Source organism: Anas platyrhynchos, chromosome 3 (assembly GCF_047663525.1).
Source record: "Anas platyrhynchos isolate ZD024472 breed Pekin duck chromosome 3, IASCAAS_PekinDuck_T2T, whole genome shotgun sequence".
Lineage (NCBI taxonomy): Eukaryota > Metazoa > Chordata > Aves > Anseriformes > Anatidae > Anas > Anas platyrhynchos.
This window is the reverse complement of record NC_092589.1, coordinates 21,099,575-21,120,027: the sequence shown is the minus strand read 5'-3', so window position 1 is coordinate 21,120,027 and position 20,453 is coordinate 21,099,575. Positions and strand designations below refer to the sequence as shown.

The 20,453-nt window shown below is 38.7% G+C and overlaps 1 protein-coding gene across 2 annotated transcripts in view; it reads left to right on the top strand.

Moving 5' to 3' along the window:
- Positions 1-20,453, top strand: part of PTPN14 (protein tyrosine phosphatase non-receptor type 14) — a 112,773-nt gene that overhangs the window by 65,070 nt on the left and 27,250 nt on the right. For both annotated transcript variants that reach the window (XM_027453722.3, XM_072035510.1), the window contains 7 exons: positions 6,931-7,028; positions 9,555-9,622; positions 12,524-12,594; positions 14,352-14,439; positions 16,194-16,282; positions 17,968-18,055; positions 18,589-18,671. In XM_027453722.3, the coding sequence (XP_027309523.1) occupies positions 6,931-7,028; positions 9,555-9,622; positions 12,524-12,594; positions 14,352-14,439; positions 16,194-16,282; positions 17,968-18,055; positions 18,589-18,671 (585 nt within the window). The remainder of the gene's footprint in view (positions 1-6,930; positions 7,029-9,554; positions 9,623-12,523; positions 12,595-14,351; positions 14,440-16,193; positions 16,283-17,967; positions 18,056-18,588; positions 18,672-20,453) is intronic.

The following is a 20,453-nucleotide window of genomic DNA, read 5'->3' as shown; positions in this document are numbered from 1 at the left end:
TTTTTACTGTTGGCATTGACAGTTTGCGCTTCTGAAGGAATATTCTTCTGCATGTGTGACAAAGGCCCTTTCGTCTCCTTCCCATCTTTTTCTGGCATGTCTGCTGATCTTTCTGAAGGTCTGTTGCAGGGTGTGGCAGGTTTGTTTTCAGTAATGTTCTTCCAAAAATATTATTCTTTAGAAGTGAAGCACGGCCATAGCTTTTTATATTCCATCACAAATCCCAGATGAATGGCTATTGTTTAGTACTGTGAAAAATCAGACTTTCACTGGGAGATAAGTTGATGAAATTCCAGAGAAGCGAGCTGTTTATCAACACCATCTTAAGTTTTTTAGAAAGGCAAAGACAAGACTTTGTCTTACTGTGTTACTGTCAATGACATCATCAATGTATGTACATATTTTTTTAAAATGCCTTTAGATTAAGATGTGCTGATTGAATCCTTGCATCTAAATGTGTTTCAGCATGCTCAAGCCCAGAAATCAAAACACCAGCTTTGCCAATATACTGAACGTTTTATCTGAAAAGACTGGTCTTGTCTGCCTCCATTTCCTTCTTTCTTGGCCTATAGAATGTAGTCCAATTTTGTGGTCAAAAAAATTTTTTTTTGCAGTGTCTTGAGTGATTTGCATGAAATAAGCAATATCCAGTAAACCGTGCTCTTGACTGAGTCTTGGGAACAAAGTCCAACTCTACAAAATCTGCCTTAGTTTCCTGCATGAGTTTAGATGAGTTACTTCACCAGCTATGTGGCTTAGTTTCTATTTATAAAACAAGGCTAATAATCATTAATACTATTTAAAGCATGGTTTTCTCAGAAAAGCAATCAGTAAGAGTTAAAGTATTGCTCATCTCAGGTATGTGATAAATAAAAATATTTTTTATCAATTACTTCCATCGCTTGCTCAGTGAATAACTGTCATTTGGCTCATCTAAAATTTGAAAGACACCATGTTTAAATTAAAAATATTTCTCTTTAAAATGTAGCATGTAAGTATCTGTGGAATCCTGTTGCTAAATAGTATTGAAGCCAACACTGTGAAAGATTTTAAGGTATAAGACGAACAAGAGGCGCATCAATATCAAAGCTAATGCTTAAAATAATTTTAGTACATGATAAAAGTCCTCTGTTCAGGAGAAATTGCTTCCCCTGTGGGCAGATTATTGCATAACTGTACATTGCAGAGTCTCTGTTCAGAAGCATAGTACCATTCTGAGATGAACCCAAACGAGCTGAGTTGGGCCGTTGTTGTGATTCAATGAGACTTTTATTGTGTTCCTAATTTTAAATGATCATATTCTTCTCTAATTGCTTTTTTTTTTTTTTTTTTTTTTTTTTTTTTAAGTTGGGAAAGAGCTGAAGGACTTGAGCTAAACCACATATGGGAAAATCTTTCCTTTGAGTCTTAAAGAGTTCTTATTTTGGACATATGAAACAGTAACGTAGTTCTCTCTTCCTCCAGAAAAGAAGTTAAACTACATAGCTATGCAGTTATCCAACAGATAGGCTTGATGCCAAAATGGCACCTAATGAGTTATTAAAAAAAAAAAAAAAAAAGTTAGTCAAGCCAGTAATTGCATCATTAGAAACAATTTTAAAGGAATTGTACCTCATGGGTAACTCATGGGTAACAGTGCTTCTGTGCATTTTCAGGTATACTCAAGATAAATAGTTTATTGATGCTGAAATTGTAACGAATTTATACGTACTAGCTTGAAGTTTCCAGCAAAACACACTGACCAATTAAAAAGTTTTTAAAAAAGTGTTAGCTGCTGCTCCAGAGATGTGTATTTTACAAATCCTTCCTGTTCACGTGATATAGAGAATGAAATTAAAATCAGGGAAAAACAACAAAAATCCAGACTGATCAGTACAGCATTAATCCTTACTATCTCTAGTCTGTTATCTTCTATATAAATGTATATACATGTGTGTGTGTATGAAATAGATGGATTATAAATCCCTTGGTCAATAGACATTTTTTATCCTTTTTTTGTATGTTTCCTAGCAGAGTTGGATATTGCTTGATTATTAAGGCAACCAGGTCTGATAAAATTGAATAATTATTGATGAAGTATTTATACTCTGATTCTTTGTGGAAGTTCATAGCAGAAAAGTTGTGAAGATGCAGTGTACCAATACAGTTACTCTGCAAAACTAACCCTTACTCTTGCTGTTGTAGGCTAGCCTTTAATATCTCCATGCAGATCTCATTTCCACTATTGACTGGGCCAGGTTCTGCACAGTTTTCAGTGTTTGAAGCATTCATTGTGGAAGAGAATGTAAACCAGTAGAATGAACTCAGTTATTTCCTGCATATTTAGAAGAGCAGCAGAGGTTATACATCAAATAATCAGTGGTGATTGAAGGGTACAACAAATTCAGTGACTCTATACGAACTCCTACTTTTTTTTTTTTTTTAAGTGACAGCAGAACAAACATGAAACTGGTCTTGGGAGGTCTGTGCAGAATTGTATGGGCAAATGGAGTTATTCTGGATTTACACAGCTGCAGCTGAGTCTGAATCTGGGTCTTGTAATTAAATTTTAAACCAGTACCCTTATTCATGTTTCTAGTACTATTTGTTTTTTTACCCTCTGATGTAGTATATATTGCTAAAATGCAGATGTTGCTTCTGGAGTTCAAATATTTTCTCATAATTGTCCAATTGCAGCTTATTTACTTTAGAAAAAGTATGCTTTTCAGTGCAATAGATGCAAATATACTCTTCATGTTTTCTGTGTTGGCTAAATAGAGTTGTGGGAAATGATATCCTTACAATTATAGCTTTGTTCAGACTTGTTGTCCACTCCCATTCCCCTTGGAATTAACTACAAGCTGGCAAACTGTAGTAGCCTTTATTATATTGAATACACAAAGGCTCTGCTAAAAAATTTTAACCCGAAATGAGCAATGAAGGTGAGAGACTTCAGCTGTCCACCCACTTGACTGTGGCACTCTCTCTTCTGTCTTGTGTTCCCCTAGTACGCCAGACTGGCTCTGTGATTAAAGCTTTGTAAGTCTTAATTTTCTTGTCTTTTATTAGTTGGGGGTGCAGTTTGCAAACTTCTCTTTTGTTCAGTTTCCATATGCTTTCCCATCTAAACCACCTAATAGGAGGCTTATGAAATTCATGTTTTTATCTGCTGTTCATGAACAGCTTTCCTCAGTGAATCTATAGCCAAATCATTTTTAAAACGTTTGATTTCCTTCAAATTACAGATATACTTTTACAATCCAAACAAAGAGTAGTCTCAGCTAGCATAGTGACATAATAATAATGTTTAACATAATTTTAGGTGGAGGAGCATCAAATCCTTGATAGAATATGGGCCAATTTCTGCTCTGTGTTGACTGGGCAGAGAGCCTGACCACAGTTTTAAAGCACAACTGAGCCATGAATCAGTGGCTCTCAGAACTATTGTGGCCTTCAAGCAGAGCTTCCTCCAGGGTATTCAGTGACAGCCCAGCTCCTCCTCTTCCTTGACAGTGGAACTAGTGACTCCAGTTCATGTCTTAAGCAGCCACAATCTGTAATAACAAATCCTAATCTTTTATTCTGCTGCAGTGTTAGTAAATGTAGTATTGTGCTTTAGTATTAAAGAATAGCACTGCTAAGATTTTTAAGCATGACCTGTTCCCAGCACAGGGTTGAACACCTTTAAATGGCATCTTTCTCATAAAGTGGATGCTGCATGCTGTCTTAAAACAAATTCTTAGAACAACATTGGCAGCCTATGATTGCAGGTACAGCACATCACTGTTCCTTTTCAAAGTCTTCGTCATAGTAGTGGGTACTACAGTAACTGCATTGATGTCCTGTTTTTGATGATGGTTACTTAGATAACCCTTACCATGGCTTATCTACATTTTTGTGGGCACTGCGGTTGAAATCATGGCTTCACTAAAGCTGGTAAGACTCTTGATTTCTATAGAGGTAGGGTGTCTAGGTTAGATTTTACATTATTTTGGATTTCATGTAGTCTCGTGTTTGTTTTAGCAATAGTTCTACCTATATAGAGCTTTAAGGCAGATGCAGGTTCTATTTTTGTTCTGTCCAACTAGAATGTGCAACTCATGCATATATACGTACCACTGCCATAAATAGCATGCTTTCAGATTACAGGTCTGTAACACCAGATTCAGCAAACACTTACTCACCTGCATACTTGACAAAGCAATTTACATTAAGCTCGCGTGAAAGCGTGAGTATTTTCAGAATTGGGATTTAGTCATTGCAAAGAACTGCAAATAAGTTGACTCCTCTCCAGGACCAAGCAAGTGTGAAGCCTGGGGCTGAAATACAGGGATCAGAGAAGCAATATGTTTTTTGCATTGCCTTTCACCATCAAATTTAAAAATTGACTGAAGTTTTAACCTTCATTAGTCTGTGTGAAAGCCAAATCTAAGCATTTTAAATGAAATTATTTTTTCTCTGAAAATATTCTTAGCCCTTTTTGGGGGAGGTGAGGAGAGGGGAAGAGGAAACCTAAAAATGAGTAACCCAACAATTAACTTTTTAAGTGCACATAAAAACTGTGAACTCAAAGAACTTCTCAGGTATTAAGGATACATCCACAGGCCTCTAATCGAGAGGATTCATCTGCACTGCAACACTTGCAGCCACGTACAGCGCTGCTACCTTGAGAAGACAGGTCTGGTCAGGGCGGTGGTGCTGTCTAGTGGCAAGTTACTGCATCTCATCACTGACAGAAGCCTTAACTGAGGAAAAATGTAAAATGCTGTATTAGATTAATATCCCTCAAAGAACGATTTGGACTATGCTGTTTTTGAAGCACATGGGTGTTTTCTAGTGCCTCTATACAGAGTTAAATAGTAACGTTTTGGGGGTATAGTTAAGGCAGTGCAATCCCTGTAACACAGGTGATGTTGTTGTGGTTCTCCCTTCCAGGAAGGAAAAGTTAATTGCTTTGGTTCTGGGAATGTGACTTACGCACATGAAATCATTATGACAAGAACTGTTTATATGCTATTCCCAAAGGCCCAAGGTTAAGGTCAGATGGTGAACTGGTTGCAGCTGAGTCCGGTTAGGCACTTATTGCCCCCAGTCTGACTGCTGTGCCTTTGCAGAGGTTGTAGTCTGAGGCTGGCAGGCATGCTTGGCTACAACTTCTTTCTTAACCCAGTTCTTGCAGAGTGATCTGTTTTAGCTCAAGTAGATAGTTAAAAATCCATACTGTTTTGAGCAGCTGAGTTCCCTGGGTTTGTTCAGCCCAGAGCAGAGCAGGCTGAGGGGAGGCCTCATGGCGGCCTGCAGCTCCCTCAGGAGGGGAGCGGAGGGGCAGGCGCTGAGCTCTGCTCTCTGGGGACAGCGACAGGACCCGAGGGGACAGCATGGAGCTGGGACAGGGGAGGGTCAGGCTGGGGGTTCTGCACCCAGGGGGGTGGTTGGGCACTGGGACAGGCTCCCCAGGTCCGTGGTCACAGCCCCAAGCCTTCCAGAGCTCAGGAAGCTCACAATGCTGTCAGACACATGGTCTGTTTTTTGGGCAGTCCTATGTGGAGTCAGGAGTTGGGCTGAGTGATCCTTGTGGGTCCCTTCCAACTCAGGATATCCTGTGGTTAGGGAGGGTGAGCAGACATGCTCCCAGTGGGAGCAGAAACTTGTTAGGAAGCTGTAACCTTGTAACTTGGTGCAGCCACACCAGACTTATGTGTCTGGTCACAGGCTAAGAAATACCTTTGATGGATTTGGGGATTTCTGAACTTGGGTGTCCCAGGCACACCAGTTCCTATCAGGAAGTCAGGCTTGGGTGCATGAGGCTGAGCACACAGACTGTGGCTATGCTGGTGCAGTACCTCTGCCTTTGGGCTCCGGCTTGCTGAGCTGTTGTTGCTTGTTGGCTGAGGAGGAAATGTTTCATCTCAGCTAGGATGGGTTACTCATGCCTGCACCAGAATTTTAAGCTGATGGACACTGGATTGTTATATCACTGTAGTTTAATTATTGTCGTGGTGGTGGCTGATAAGGTGTCCTTGCATTTGTGGCTATAATTTTTTCAGCTGCCTGTTTTGCCCCTTGCTGGTTTTACTGTCCATCCAACACAGATATTATGATGAAACATGTGTGAGTGCCTGCAGAATAAAATGTTGTGGCCTGTTAACAAAGCTGTCTCCACTGATTTTTAACCTGATATGCCAGAGGGACTGGTACATATCCCTGCTGCTTTGGTCAGCTCTGCTGTGAGTCTGATACAGTTCAGTGGATGGAGGGGATGCACAGATGGGGACAGTAACTTGTTAAGCTTTTGTGGAAAGCTTCTTGTTTGTCCTCACCTACTCTCTTGCCAAATGTAAACTGAAATGTGTGAGTTCTGTCGTTGTGGTTAAAACTCACATAGTTTACTTTGTGATTAGTTGTGGATCAGCAAGTGTGTCATTAGAGGTTGGTTTTGCTTGATTTGTGTCTAAGTCAACCTTATAGATGAGAGATGCCAATTAAACTTCTATGTGGGCTATAAAGTTATGCCAGACAGCAAGAGTATATTGCTAAAATTCCGTTTCTCCTATCCAAATGGTGGCACTGGAGGAAAAAAAAAAAGATATGGAACAACCTCTTTCTGTATGGATTAAAACATGGTCTTCTATAATTTATGCAGAATTTATGGAGGGTATAGGTAGTCCCAGCAGATGTCCCTCTGCTGTGTGGTCTAGGGAATACAAACTAGAACACTTTATTTTGCTTTTCATACCTGGAAGAGTTGCCAATGTAGGGATCATTTTGTTTTATTTCACTAACACACGTATACCTGGTAGATGACATGGAACTTCTGAAACCAGGCACAGACTGCTGTTTAACTGCCTGACATGTCTGTGGTGAGTTTTTCTTGCTTTCAGCAGCCTCTTGTTCAGTTGTAAACATATATCCATACTGCCTTTCTGATCTGTTCTCTCTTCTGGTTTGTAGATACCAATATTACCTACAAGTGAAAAAGGATATTCTTGATGGCCGACTGCGTTCTTCATTGGAGCAGGGAATTCGACTAGCTGGTTTAGCAGTGCAAGGTAAGATGATGATACCTGCCTAGCTATTTTCAAACATGGACTGTGTGTTTTTTTTCGGGGGCTGGGGGTGGGTAGGGGAATTGTTCTAGATATGGACTGGGTGTTAACTAAGGCCATGCATGACTCCTGTTCACAACAGCCAGGTTGTTTGTTTGTTTGTTTGTTTGTACTTAGGTGGGCTTAAGTGCCTAGGTGGACTGCTGTTGGTGAAACTCACAACATCAGGGAGGGACTGCATCTCTCCCTGGTTGACCGCATCACAATGTTCAACTTTCCCTTTTCTTAAAGCCGTGCTAGAGAATTCGAACAAAACTCCAGTTCTAGCCCCAGCCACAGAGTACTTTGCAGTAATGAATTTACTTCACATTCTCTGGTTTGAAATGGAGTTACATCAAAGAGCACAGCAGCAGCTTTAATTTTGCCTTTAATTAAAAACTCATTTTGCTGTGTAGTGCTATCTGCATTATGAAAGAACACATGACCATAATTGTTACATGAGTTATAAATTAATAATAAACTACTTCTTACAATATGATTTTTATTCCGAGCCTCCTAATGACATCAATAAAAGGGTGATCATGTAATGTATGTGGGTAAAGGAGGAAGTCCTGTGTTTGCAGAAAATATATTTAAGGCTATCCGTGACTATGAGAGCTCAAAGTAGAATTCCAGCAATCATGCACTGGGCGCTTCTCTTTGGTTACGGGTGGGACAGAGGGAGGACAAGTATGTACATATAATAACAAACATGAAGATCTGATTCTTGAAAATTACAGGTTCTATGATATAAAATGCCCTAGTAATATTGTTAAATTTGAAAATTTGACTCTTAAAATTCAGTGACTGAAATCTGGTTTTCTGTTTTGTTGTAAATACAAGACTTTCTTAGGTTTCATTTAGGCCTTTCTGAATCTTAGTTAATCCTCATGCTCATCTCTGACATTGAGGGGGAACATAGTAGGTACAGGTGAAAACCAAGGCACTAGGTACTGTCTGCACCAGCTCCCCTGACTATTCTCTAGAAAGGTATCAGCGACCACTTTTTTTTTTTTAATATTCTTGAAAATCTTTCTTAGGGCAGTAGTTGTTCTGTTACAGTATCTTATTGCTTGGTTAAAAATTGAAGGAAAAACATTTTCCATTAAATATTGAAATATAAATATTTATGAGTAATGGAGATGGTGTATGCAAAATTCCATACTAAGCCTTGCACTCTGAGTAAATTAAGTTTTTCCAGCATTAAAGTTAATGATAAATAGACACTGGATATTTTTCACTGGTCCTGTTTCTTGCAGCTTTTTGCTGACTTTGGGAGCTAGTCAGTCTTTATAACATTTTGCAGCAGTCAGTATTATTCTGAATTTTCTATGTAATATATTTCAAAGACCATTGCATCAGGATCCTGCATCTAATCTTGTTTGCTTTATTCATGACCTTGTGTTACTCCCTTTGTCCTTTTCATGTGAGGCAAACGAAGATACTTGAAATACTTACTTTTAAACTTACAGAGTCTGTTTCATGTCCATTTTGATTTCTTTATGTTTATGTTAAAACATAACTCTGAGGTGAAAACAAAATGAAACTGCATTTTTGGCATCCTGCAATACGTAAAGTTCTCTAGAAGCTTTGAAAGAATGTTTAGCTAATATGATTTACGGTGGGGATTTCCAGCTTCTATAATATGAGAATCTTGTAGATGGCGTTTGATCCAGTTCAATTAATATAAAATAGAAACCTCCAGGCAAGATATTCTTTTGATATAAGTTGTTGTGTATTTAACAGATATATACGTATATACACTTTTTTTTTTGTTTAAAGTAGCTTAGCCTTTAGGAAGCATTTTCAAAATGCTGCAGTTTCAAGGACATTTAGACAAGAATCCTCAGCCTGACTTAGAAGTGAAGGTGGTCATGCAGATGAAAACCTCTCAAAGATACACAGAAGAGGCAGAAAAATGTAGAAAAGTCTGAAGGGCCAGTCAATTAAACTAACACATTGCCTGGGCTGTTATACTGGCTGCAGAAGGATAAGACTTATTCCCCACGCTCCCTCCCCCAGCCATGTTGGTTATCAGCAATTTTTAGTATAATTGGCTAGTTGATCTTAGCCTTCTAGGCTGGTAAGCATCTTCCTTACAATTATGTAGAATTGTAGTAGAGCTAGGTTAATTTTTTTTTGTCTGGTCAGGGTCAGGTTTGGGGATTTTAGAGAAGTAAAAGCATGTACCATTTTAAAGAAACCAGAATATCCCAGTCTTGCACGTCTGATAGTAAATCGTTGCAAATGGCTATAATATAAAGGAACAAAAGAGAAAAATTACTTGTTGGCTGTTATTTGATCTCTAGTAATAACGCTTTATTTTCAGACCTCTGTGTTAAAAGCTAAAGTACAAACAGAAATCTTTGTGCTGGGTTGTGGCTTCAGAGAAAACTCGCCCACTTGAAGTTAAGCATCTGTGCAAAGACTGAGTGTGGTCTTAACATGTGTGGAAAGTGCTAAAATGAGTAACTGTGTTGTTTTTTCCAGCGGATTTTGGAGACTATAATCAGTTTGAATCTCATGACTTCCTCCGAGAATATGTCTTGTTTCCTATGGTGAGTTCCTTATCCTCCTCTCTTGTGGTCTTTTCTGAGTAATTTCTCCATGCCTCAGAGATGGCTTCATTGATAACAGAATAAAAGCACCAGTGCTAAATTATTAGCAGCGGATGTAAACTTTGCTCCCCAAATCCTGCAATATACTTGGTTGGAGCTGAATGAATATATTCTATGGAAATGTAGCCCTTTTTCAGTTCCTGTTAAGCCTCCACTGGGAATAGCTGTCAACAAAAGAAGTGTACTTATTTGAATCAAAAAAGAATTTGCAGCTATTTAGAAAGGTGTATATTAGTCATACTGCAGTATTAGTAACATGGCATGTTATAAAGGGATATGAAAGCTGCTGATGTAATAAATGTTGTGTCACAGGACTCAAGAGAATGCGAATTTACATCAACTGACTACTAGACTGAAGAGAAGCATGAATCAGTTCTCAAAATATCCTCCAGGGACAGTGCTGTAAATTTGTTTTAAATTTGAATTGGAACTAGCAAATAATTTGAATGCTGAGGGAATTGTTTTAGGTCACTGATGACATTAGAAACTGGTGATAAATGCCAAGCACTTGCAGCCCATGACACTGAGCCCATCTGGGAGGATGGACTGGGGGGCAGGGAGGCAAGACACAACACCACAAGCTGCTCAGAGGCTGGCTTTATCTTTGGCCACCAACTCCATCAGCACAAGAAGTGAGTCTAAGCTTCATAAAAGAAAAAGAACTTGGAATTCTTTCAAAATAGAAACAAAAATTGGAAGTGGGTTGGGGTTCCCATGCCCTAAATGTCACTGGCTAGAAGTTAGGCATATGGTTTCCTTCTGCAATTAGTGTCAAGGTAGACAGAGTGATTAAGCTCACTATACTTCAAAGGCATGAGAAAAATACTTCCAGAACCATTTCATCCCATCTACCTTCACTTTTTGACAGTAGAGAAGCTGCAGCCTTCTCAAAGTTGGTAGTCAATTCCCAAGTTCAAACAGGTAACATTTGCACAGTGTCTTCAAGTGAAAGTGCAATTTCAAGCTAGCAGGCAGTTGAATATAGAAATTCAGCAGAAAGAGGAGAAAATAATGAGTATGCAGAGATCTGAATATGCCTTTGATACCTAGAACGTGGCTTCAGTATTGACCTTTCACTAAGGAGCTTCTGTTAGCTTAACAGAGCAGCTGTTAATTCATCTATTCTTGTTGCAACAAGGATTTCTTGTTAATAATAGGTAATTGTTAATCCTGTGTATGGTTGATGGCTTATGAAGTCATATGGTAGTCTATGTGGGAAAGGTGATGGATGAAAATATAGACAGGAAGGTGTAGTCAGGTTGTCACTTCGTAAATTACTCCTGCAAAGTTCTTTCGATGTGCTGATGGTATTTTTCTTTTCACCAAAAAAAAAAACAAACAAACAAAAAAAAACAGGGTGTGTGTGTGAGAATTTAGGCATCCAGATGAGATTTCAAGCCACATTTGAATGTAGCTCAGCAGTTTACTTTTCAGGCCAACCTCTTAGGACCTCCTTTTCTGAGTCAGCTGCCTTTGTTGTGTTGTGGTCGGCTCCCTTCCGTTTTGGATGTGCTCACGTTGTGGTATCTAGCTGTTCATCCACACTGCTACCACTAAATTTGACAAGATCAGCAGAGTGTCAGCTTCCTACAGTCTTCGGGAGCCTACTCTTAAATGAGTTTTTCTCTAGGCATCTCTTTCCCTTTATTTAACTTCTCGTCTCTGCCCTTCTGGGGAGGAGTGGATAACGTAACAGTAAATATTTCACTGCAACTTCAGTGACAGCTGCGAAGTGCTGCAGATATGAACTAGTCCTGAAGCAAGTGGGAGTATGCGAGCGGATCTCAGGCGCAGAAGGAGCCTCCAACAAGAACGTTGCCATAAATTCATTAGCGAAGGGAGCTGGTGAACGAGGAAGGGGCAGCTACATCTGTACTTTTTGATCTTGTGAGGCTACAATGTGTGTCAAATGGCATTTCTTCAGCAGCAAAAAGAACAAAGTTATGTACACAGTACACCCCACAGGTGTGTAGCTGTGCATAGGCATGTACCATGCCATTTTTCATTAGCACGCTACCACTTTCACATTTTTTTGTGGCAGAAGCAAATATCAGAGGGAGGGCCCATTGAACAAGAAACAGGCAGTATATTTAAGTATGTTACATGCAGCCTTAAGGCTTTTTAAAATAAAAATAAGAACTTTGAGGTTTTGCAAGAAAATTTTTCAGCTTCCTTTTTGTTGCCTTGAATTTATGAGCAGACTTCATTTATTAACTTGCTCCCAATTATTTCAGACTTGTTTCTACCACACAAGCGATTATATTTGTGGAGGATAAATTCTACTCAGAAATGTGTTGCAAGTGTAGGGTGAATTTCATTATATGCTTGAAGAGAGAGTTAAGTTTTTGATTCCTTTTAACGTGAGGAAGGCAATGCTAGCAGGCTGTAGGACAGAAAATACCCATGGCTTCAATTTGCATGGTCTATGGAATATTTTGATCTGTTTAAAAAGGTATGTAATTGTCTGTAGGCTTCCAAGTGCTTTTAAAGGCTTGTTTGGTCCTTATTCAAGAAAAGATCCCTTATCCATGCTCTGTACTCTGTTTCGTATTGTGGAATAAAAGCCACCTGAACCCTGTTTTAGCAGTATCTTTGTAGAAAAAATAAATTAAACACGAGTTGGACTTTTTTTTTTTTTTCTTGCATGTTTTCAGCACCCTGTGCTTGGATATGTGCCCTGAATTTTCAATGTATTTGGTGCTAGGCTCTCTCTGTATAACTACGTGCAAGAACATGAACGGGAAGCAACCCTGAAATGTGTACCATCATAATTCCTGTCTTGTACTTTATTCTCTCTCTCACTGGATGACGAGCTTTTGATGCTACCTCGTTTTCTTACAGGACTGGACCCAAGATGAAGCTGTCTTGGAAGAGTTGACACAAAAGGTTGCACAGGAACACCGAACTCACAGGTGAGCTTGACATGTGAAAATTCAGCTTTTTTTTTCTTTTCATTTGTCATCAACCTCCCTGTACTTCCATTCCTCTCCTGTTCCTTGCAGTGATATACCAGCCTATCTCCATGTTACTGTTATGCTACATCTAGCTGGATATATAGTCTGTTACAAAAGATTATCTGCCTCTTGTGCACGCAAAATGGCCAAGGAACTTAATCCCAAATAAATGAGGATTTCTACCACAAGGTTTAATGAATATGTGTAAAACTAGCGGGGCTACAGAGTAGACTTCTTTCTCTTTTAGTCTTCATTTAAATCCTGATGCTGAAAGACCTCATGGCTTGATTAGGGGTTACCCATGGGTCTGTTCAAGGGTTTTCTCTCATTCAAGAGAGAGAAAGTTATACACACTTCCAGTGTAACACAAATAAAAATAACAGGAGGTGGAATCCCTTTCTTGTTGGGTTTCAAGTCTAGCTGTGGAAAAGGTAAAATACATTGTCACTAATTAATGACCTGTGCATTAGTGCTCCAGAACAAATACCTTATTTTTAGTAGATTTCTTTTGTGTCATCTAGGTGTCCCAGTGGTAAAGGAATTCAAAGTTCTCGAGTTTGGTTCTTAGAAAAATGTCAGTGCCTATATGGCATTGGAAATTGTCTTTCTTATTATGTTATGAATCTGCACTTAAAACTTGACTATATGAAATGCAATAGGAATAGTATGTGAAAGGTAAAGCATTTCCCATTGTATGCCAGAAAATGATCCTAAAGGAGCAAACACGGATGTGTGAGTTGAAGGCCATTTTTGTTGTGAGTTTTAATGCAAGCTTGGGCCTTTGCAGCCGAGCTGTTAGTTTGTGAGCTGGCCGTGCATACGCCTGGTTCTGTTCCTCACTATCTCTGCCACGGGCTGCTTGACATGTTATTGATCTTGGTTAACTCCCAGACTTGAAAGGGAAGATTTCCATTCCCCGTTGCGCTCTTCAGTGCTATTTCAGCAACACAAAGTACAAATACTTATTCTTGTATCAGAAGGTAGATCAAATTCCAGATTCGTTCTTTCCCTGTTTCCCCTAGATATTTGTTGGTTTCCTATATTTCTGTTTATATGCTGTGGTAAGGAGGAGCAAAGAGGAGAAACATTGAGTGACCTTCTTTTGGAACAACCTGCAATCTATTCTGACCTGCTTTTGAGAACTGAAATCTATCTGAATTCCTGAGCTGTGACAGGAACGTGTGTGGACACGTGTGTAGAAGATTTTTTCAGATGATTTGTTCTCTGTTACGAAAGAGAACCTGCTCAAAATTTGGATTCAGTGCCTGTGTTTTTGAACAGCAAATATGAATATTTGGGTCTTCGCTTTTAGGCCATTTTAAGCACCTTCAGTGAATTGATAAGCTAGTTATGCAAATTAGGAGCCCTGTGGCTCAAATTGGCCATCCAAGGCTAGGCACAACCTGTTGCAGTGGCCTGATGTTTTAATAAAGCTTGGAAAACATTTGCATGCAGAAGAAACTGAGTAAAGGGATCACTTCAGTTTGTTCCTGCTCTAATTTGAACTAATGCTTTGTACCTTACCTTAGCAGCACACAGTAAAATTCCTCCCCTTCCAGATTACGATCCTAGCATTGAAATTGTTGTACGTTTCTAGGCTGCATTTCCAAAGCGTCTTGTGAAGTGGTTTGTGAATCTCCCATTTTTTTTCATTAGTATTTTTTGTGTGCATGTAATATTGAAACATTTGCTGCCTTTTGTTATTCCAATTGCAGTGGCATTACAGCGGCAGAGGCTGAGTTAATGTACATCAATGAAGTGGAACGCCTTGATGGATTTGGACAGGAGACTTTCCCTGTGAAGGTATGTCAGCATATATTATAAAGAAACCTCTAAGTTAAATGATGTAGGAGTCTGTGGCAACCTTTGTAACACATGCAAGTTGTTCATCCAAAAGAGGCAGGAGCTGTTTCAGTGTTCCAGAAGATGAAATGATTTCTGGTAGTTTGAGTGTAAACTGCAGCACGAGGGTATCTCAGGCCTCTGCTGTTACTTTCCTTCCACCAAAATCTTTTTTTGACAAAAAAGTTTGCTATATGCAAGAGCCTTCCCGCAGATATTATGGCATGTTAGGTAAGTATGAGTGGTGGACTGGGTGCTCTGCAAAAATGCAGAAATGCATTTGTACAAATTTGTACGAACTTGTACGAAAGAATAGCAGGCTGGTATTGCAGACAAATAGAACTGCATTTGAATATACAGCTGAAAGATGTTGTTTTTGTTCCTGTTACACATATTTCTAATAGCATTTTTTCTCATTATATGGAGATACCTGCATATGTATGCATAAGTATATGCATATTTATATGGACAAAAACACACACATTTTTTTCCCCATGTCCAGGACAAGGAAATGCATGTGTGAGTTCTCTGAACAGCCTAAAGTAAAAACTGTCAACTGTAGGACCTCTTCTGCCTTGTAGTGTAGGTGGAAATATCCTGATGAAAGCGGCACTGAAAATTAGTGCATAGGCTTGGGCTTGAAAACTGGTGTCCATTGTTTATTTGCTGCAGGACAAATGTTTGGAAACAGATGCAGATAGTCAATTGCCACCTTCCAGGGGTAAAGTACAAGAAGGCCAGGAGAACAGCTTCAATCTGATCTTTTAAAATCAGGGGCACCTCATGGTTCCTAGAACTTAGGCATGTGCAGCACATGAACTTCTCTTTATACCTTTCTTTTAGCAGTTCTTTTTAACCATGCTATTTGTGTTACAACTTTGAAGTGTGAATCCATTGCTGTATATGAAGCTGTGAGGAGTTGTTTTTGTTGATAATGTTCAGAAACCTCTTTGTCAACAGCATTAAACTTTTCTAGCAAAAATAAAAGGCATTTTTAAGAAAAAAAAAAGTTTGCAAAATGGAGCAGGAGCACATGCTTTTCAAAAGGGAAAATGCAGGAGATGTGGGTAGACACAAACAACAGAATTTCTGAAAAGTAGTGCAAGAGCAGTGGACCAGTGCATGATGCAAGTAGATGAATATTTAAGCAATAATTGAAAAACAATGAAGGCTGTATCTGTATAAAGATACAACAAATACTTCTTCAGGGTGACACACTGTGAACTTCTACACAGTACTTTAAAAGAGGAAGGGTGAAGGGTAGAGCTTTTGAGAGGGATTCCATCTCCAGGTGTGGTTTTCTGAAATCTCTGCATGTTTTAACAGATGACTGGAGCAATACTGCGAATGCAAAAGAGGACTGTTGCTTTTGGTAGTCATACAGGCTCTAGATAGCTATAATACAATTATAGGGAAAGTGGGGTATTGTATAACAAACGCCAGTTTGTGGTGTGCATGTTGTTTCATAGAGGAGAACCTTGAGCTCACTTAGCCTTAATCTATTCTCAGTAATCAACAGAATGAATCCACTTAAGTGTTAGTTGCTTTGAAATAATGAAAATCAGAGTCCAATAAAGCAGCAAAATATAGGTTAGTCAAGGGTTAGTCCCCCATTCATCCTGAAGAATGGCTTCTGTTTGGTGGTTCAGCATGTGTTCTTATGCACGTCTTTGCCGGTTTCTTTATTAAACTAAATATATACCCTTTTTGTGCAGGATAATCATGGAAACGACATACACCTTGGTATTTTCTTCATGGGAATCTTCATAAAAAACAGAATTGGAAGGACAACTGTGATCTATAGGTAAAAACTAGGGACTTCTGTATTTAAAGTGAGTTTCTTTTCAGAGCTCTGTGTGTGGGTTTTTTTTTCCTTACATATGTGACTTCAATAGTGCCAATGCTCTAACTAAGGAGTAGTCACCTCACTGTTTTCAGCATTGGCCTCTTGGCCGTAAGAGATGTGATAAAGAATAATTTCTGATGTCTCTGAATGGGTTTGACAGCAAGAAAGACATAGTTGTCTGTCATGTATCTTGTTCTACTTACAAGGCTTTGATCCCTTTTCTTTGCTTGCCTTTGTGTCTGCTTCTTTGATGCATCTGAATGCAAATCTGTTAAACCTCACTGTTGGCAGCCTAGGCGCTCAATGTTTCTGAAAATCTGGTTGCCATATTTAGGTACCCTGCTAAAAAAGCTGAACTTTCTGTAATTTTGAAAATCCTGGCTGTGTCACTTATGTTGTTTGTACTGCTGTTTGTTTTGGTTATTAAGAATCACTGAAGCCATTCCATTGAACTCCATTGTGCAGTTTGTTACTTCTTATAAAAATTCGTTCTGTATGAAGGTGTTGCTAGAAATCTGCATGATTCCAGGGAAGGTGATGTTTCTGTCATTTCTTTTTGCTGCTTTTGGGCATTTCCCTTAATGCTGAAGTCAACTTGAAGTGGATTTTTCCCAGCCCTTGTTGCTGTTAGAATATCAATCAACACCTATGCAGCCAAAAAATTGTTTTATGAGGTACACTCATTTTTAGTCAGTAGCTAAGGCTTGTATCAGGCTTGAGCAAGAAGGGTGTTGGGTTTTTGGTTTTTTGTTTGTTTGTTTTTGGCACCTTATAAAAGATTTAAGCGGTCATCTTCAAAAATGTCAGGGCTACCTTTTCCATAGAGCTGATGTTTTACATATGTACTTTTGTGAAGAAATTAGATAATTTTAACTGTGTCATTCTGAAGACGTGTTAAAATGTAGGTGACAAAGGCAAGAAGTTTCTTAAATGTAGAAATAATAGTTGGTGCTGGGATGCTTACTCTTTGGAAATATGTGCTTCAAGCATCCTGCCATGACATGAAGAGGAATGCATGCTGCAAACAGAACAAACAAGTCCTTTCCATCTCCATGGATTGCATGCAATGTACGCCAATGTGTCTGTCAGCTATTTGTAAGAAGATTATAACTCTGATCTTGGGTAACTTGACAATTACTTGAAAAAAAGATTGCGAACGTTAAACAGGGTATTAGCATGGTATGCATAGCCTACATAACCATGTTGTCAAGTTAACCTCCTTTAGGAAGAATTGACTATGTAGGAAAGTTAGAAACAGAGTTTGGAGAGGAGTGGCATTATATTAAAAGAAATCATTAAAAAAATCCATCTGATTAAAGTCACTCTGTACCGAAATGCTACAGTTCAGTGTATTTAGTACTAATGTATTTCTGATGTACCTTCTATTGTGATTCTTCAAATCAATGTTTTTAAAGAGAGCTTTTAACTTTCCTGTTTTGGGTTAAGAACAGAATAATCTCACTCCTTGAATCAGAGCTTGACTTCCTCATTTTCCTGACCATGTTTCTTCACCAAACAGCTACTGAAAAGCTTTCCCATAAAACAAGACTAATGTTGACTAAGGGATTCTTAATGTGTTTGTGAAATGTTCGAGTGTATGTGTTGGCAAACTCTACCCCATTTTGTTTTTTTAACTCTTACAGGTGGAATGACATTGGGAATATTGCACATAACAAGTCTTCGATTGTTCTAGAGTTGATCAACAAAGAAGAGAATGTGCTTTTTCACACAGTAAGAAAAAGATCTAATCAGTGTTATCAAGAATCTGCTTATATAAAACATAAATATATATATTAAAAAAAAAAGCTCTTTAATTCCACTCCAATCATACTGAAGTATAATATGCTGGGAAGTTTGCAAAAAAAAACAACGACAAAAAACAGGTATGTTACCACACACACACTGAAACTCAAGGACGGGTGCAGTGCTGCACTGCACTTCTTCAAATCGCTCTACATCTCACTGAACCAAGGCCAATGTAGAAACTGGACCAGCAACCTTGAGCCATTTTTTGTTGTTGTCCCTCTTCCCCTCCCACTGTGACTTAGCACTGAAGTGGCAGCGTGTAAAGGCATGCCACTGTATTTCAGTAATTCAATGCCTTAAACACTCTTGAGGGCACTAGACATGTTCTTGGCAGCCAGATCCTGCGCATGACAGACCTTACCAAGCATTACTGCAATTTGATTTGTAGAACTCTTCTGTGTTATTGGTGAGAACAACAAAATGAATGATTTTTTTTCTGATTTTTCTTGTGTTTAAAGGATGATCTTGAAAATGCCAAATATATTTCACGGCTATTTGCAGCAAGACATAAGTTTTACAAACAGAACAAAATCTGCACAGAGTGAGTACTCTTTCTTCAGAGTTATATTCTGACAACCCTGCTTTGGAAGTGCTCTGAGTTTTGGCGTGTCTGTTTTTGTTTGTTTTTTCTAGTCACTTGTGTCAGTTATTCTGTTCTACTTTTTTTTTTCTTTTTGTTTTAACCACCAGCTAGAACAGAAGAATGAGAATGAAATTTAATTCTGAGCCTTGGGAGGCTTGACGCATGAGCCCTGTTGGATAATGCTCACCAAGCAGCCAAATCTGACAGAATAATGAATTGAAGCCCTTAGTCTCTGCTGTTCATGACCCAGAGTGTTAGTATAAACTGGAGTGAAAGGTGACATAACATACCAAAAGATGAATTACAGTAGTGTTTTGAGGACGCATTACCCAGGTAGCTTCTAAGGCTGGTGGAGAACCTAGGTTATCCTCCTCTAATTTAGGTAGCATAATTTATTCACTTCTTACATGCACGAAGCAAGGCAGGACACATGGGAATGTTCATCAGCATAGTCATAGTTGCATGACTCAGCAGAGACTGAATTTGAACCTAGAGTTTCTTACAGGCACTGCTTTGAGTACTTACTAAGAAACTGGCCATGACATAGTCCTTTCACAGCTGTAGTCACTCTAACTGGAGGAATTCATAAGGCTTTTTTTGTAAGTCAAAAGTAAGTTTATTAGCTGAGAACATTTCATTTATACCACTACACAGCCAATTTTAGTTTGAGGTAAATTTAGTTTTAAGAGGTCTAAGGTTTTTTGAAACTTTTATAATATGCCATGTTTGTATAGCAATGAAAACATGAATTCTTTGCAAAACTTACCAGTTTAGTTAGCTGGAAAGCTATAAAGAAGTCTCATCTCCAACAACAGCTCTAGTTAGAGCTGGGCATCCCATCTGTTCAGCTGGGTAATGCCATCTGTTGGAAAATAAAGCCAAAATGATGAAGGGAAGATTGGAAGGTCTAACTTTCTAGTATTACATATGCGCACAGTATATGAACATACGCTGAGTTACAAGTATTGGAGAAACTGATGAGTTGAACTGTATAGAGTGATCTTTTCACATACAGGATGTTTATTAGATTTCAGATATTGTTCACAGTTCTTGGGAAGTGAGTGGAAGACCAGAAAAGACCTTCATTAGCAGCATATAATGCATTTCATTAGTCCAATGCTAAATGTAATTGTTTCAGAGAAATTGAATTCAAATGAAATTCCTCAGTCTTTTCCCTGTGACAGTCAAGAAAAATAAAACAAAATACCATCATCCACTGTATTAGAATATTCCCCCTTCAAAGCTGTTAATTGGGGTCTACAGAGAGGACTCTTCCGTTACAGTCCATAATCCAGACTGCAGAAGCAATAGCTTTTGATCATGTTTATTTCTGACTACTAAACCATAAGTATGTGGGTACCATGAATTGGGTGTATGTAGCAGCTTCACATACAACTTCCAAATATTTGGACTAATAAAATAGGGAACATCATGAAGTCAATGAGCGAAACAATTGGAGTTTGAATGTATTTTTGCCATTATAACTGCCTTCCTTCCTACCACAGTCTCATGCGGTATGAGCTTCTGTGTTAGGGCCACAGATATTGATGACAGCATATGCCAGTGTGTGTTTTCTAGCCAAGTAATTTTCCTGACCTCTGTGTTAAAATTGTAGTTGTTTGTTTTCCTGTGTGCATTTCCTCTAATTGCACATAACATCATTCACCAGATCAGAAACTGTAAGAGGAGAAATCCCACCTTTCCTCTCTTCACGTAAGCACTATATTTCTGCCTCCTTCA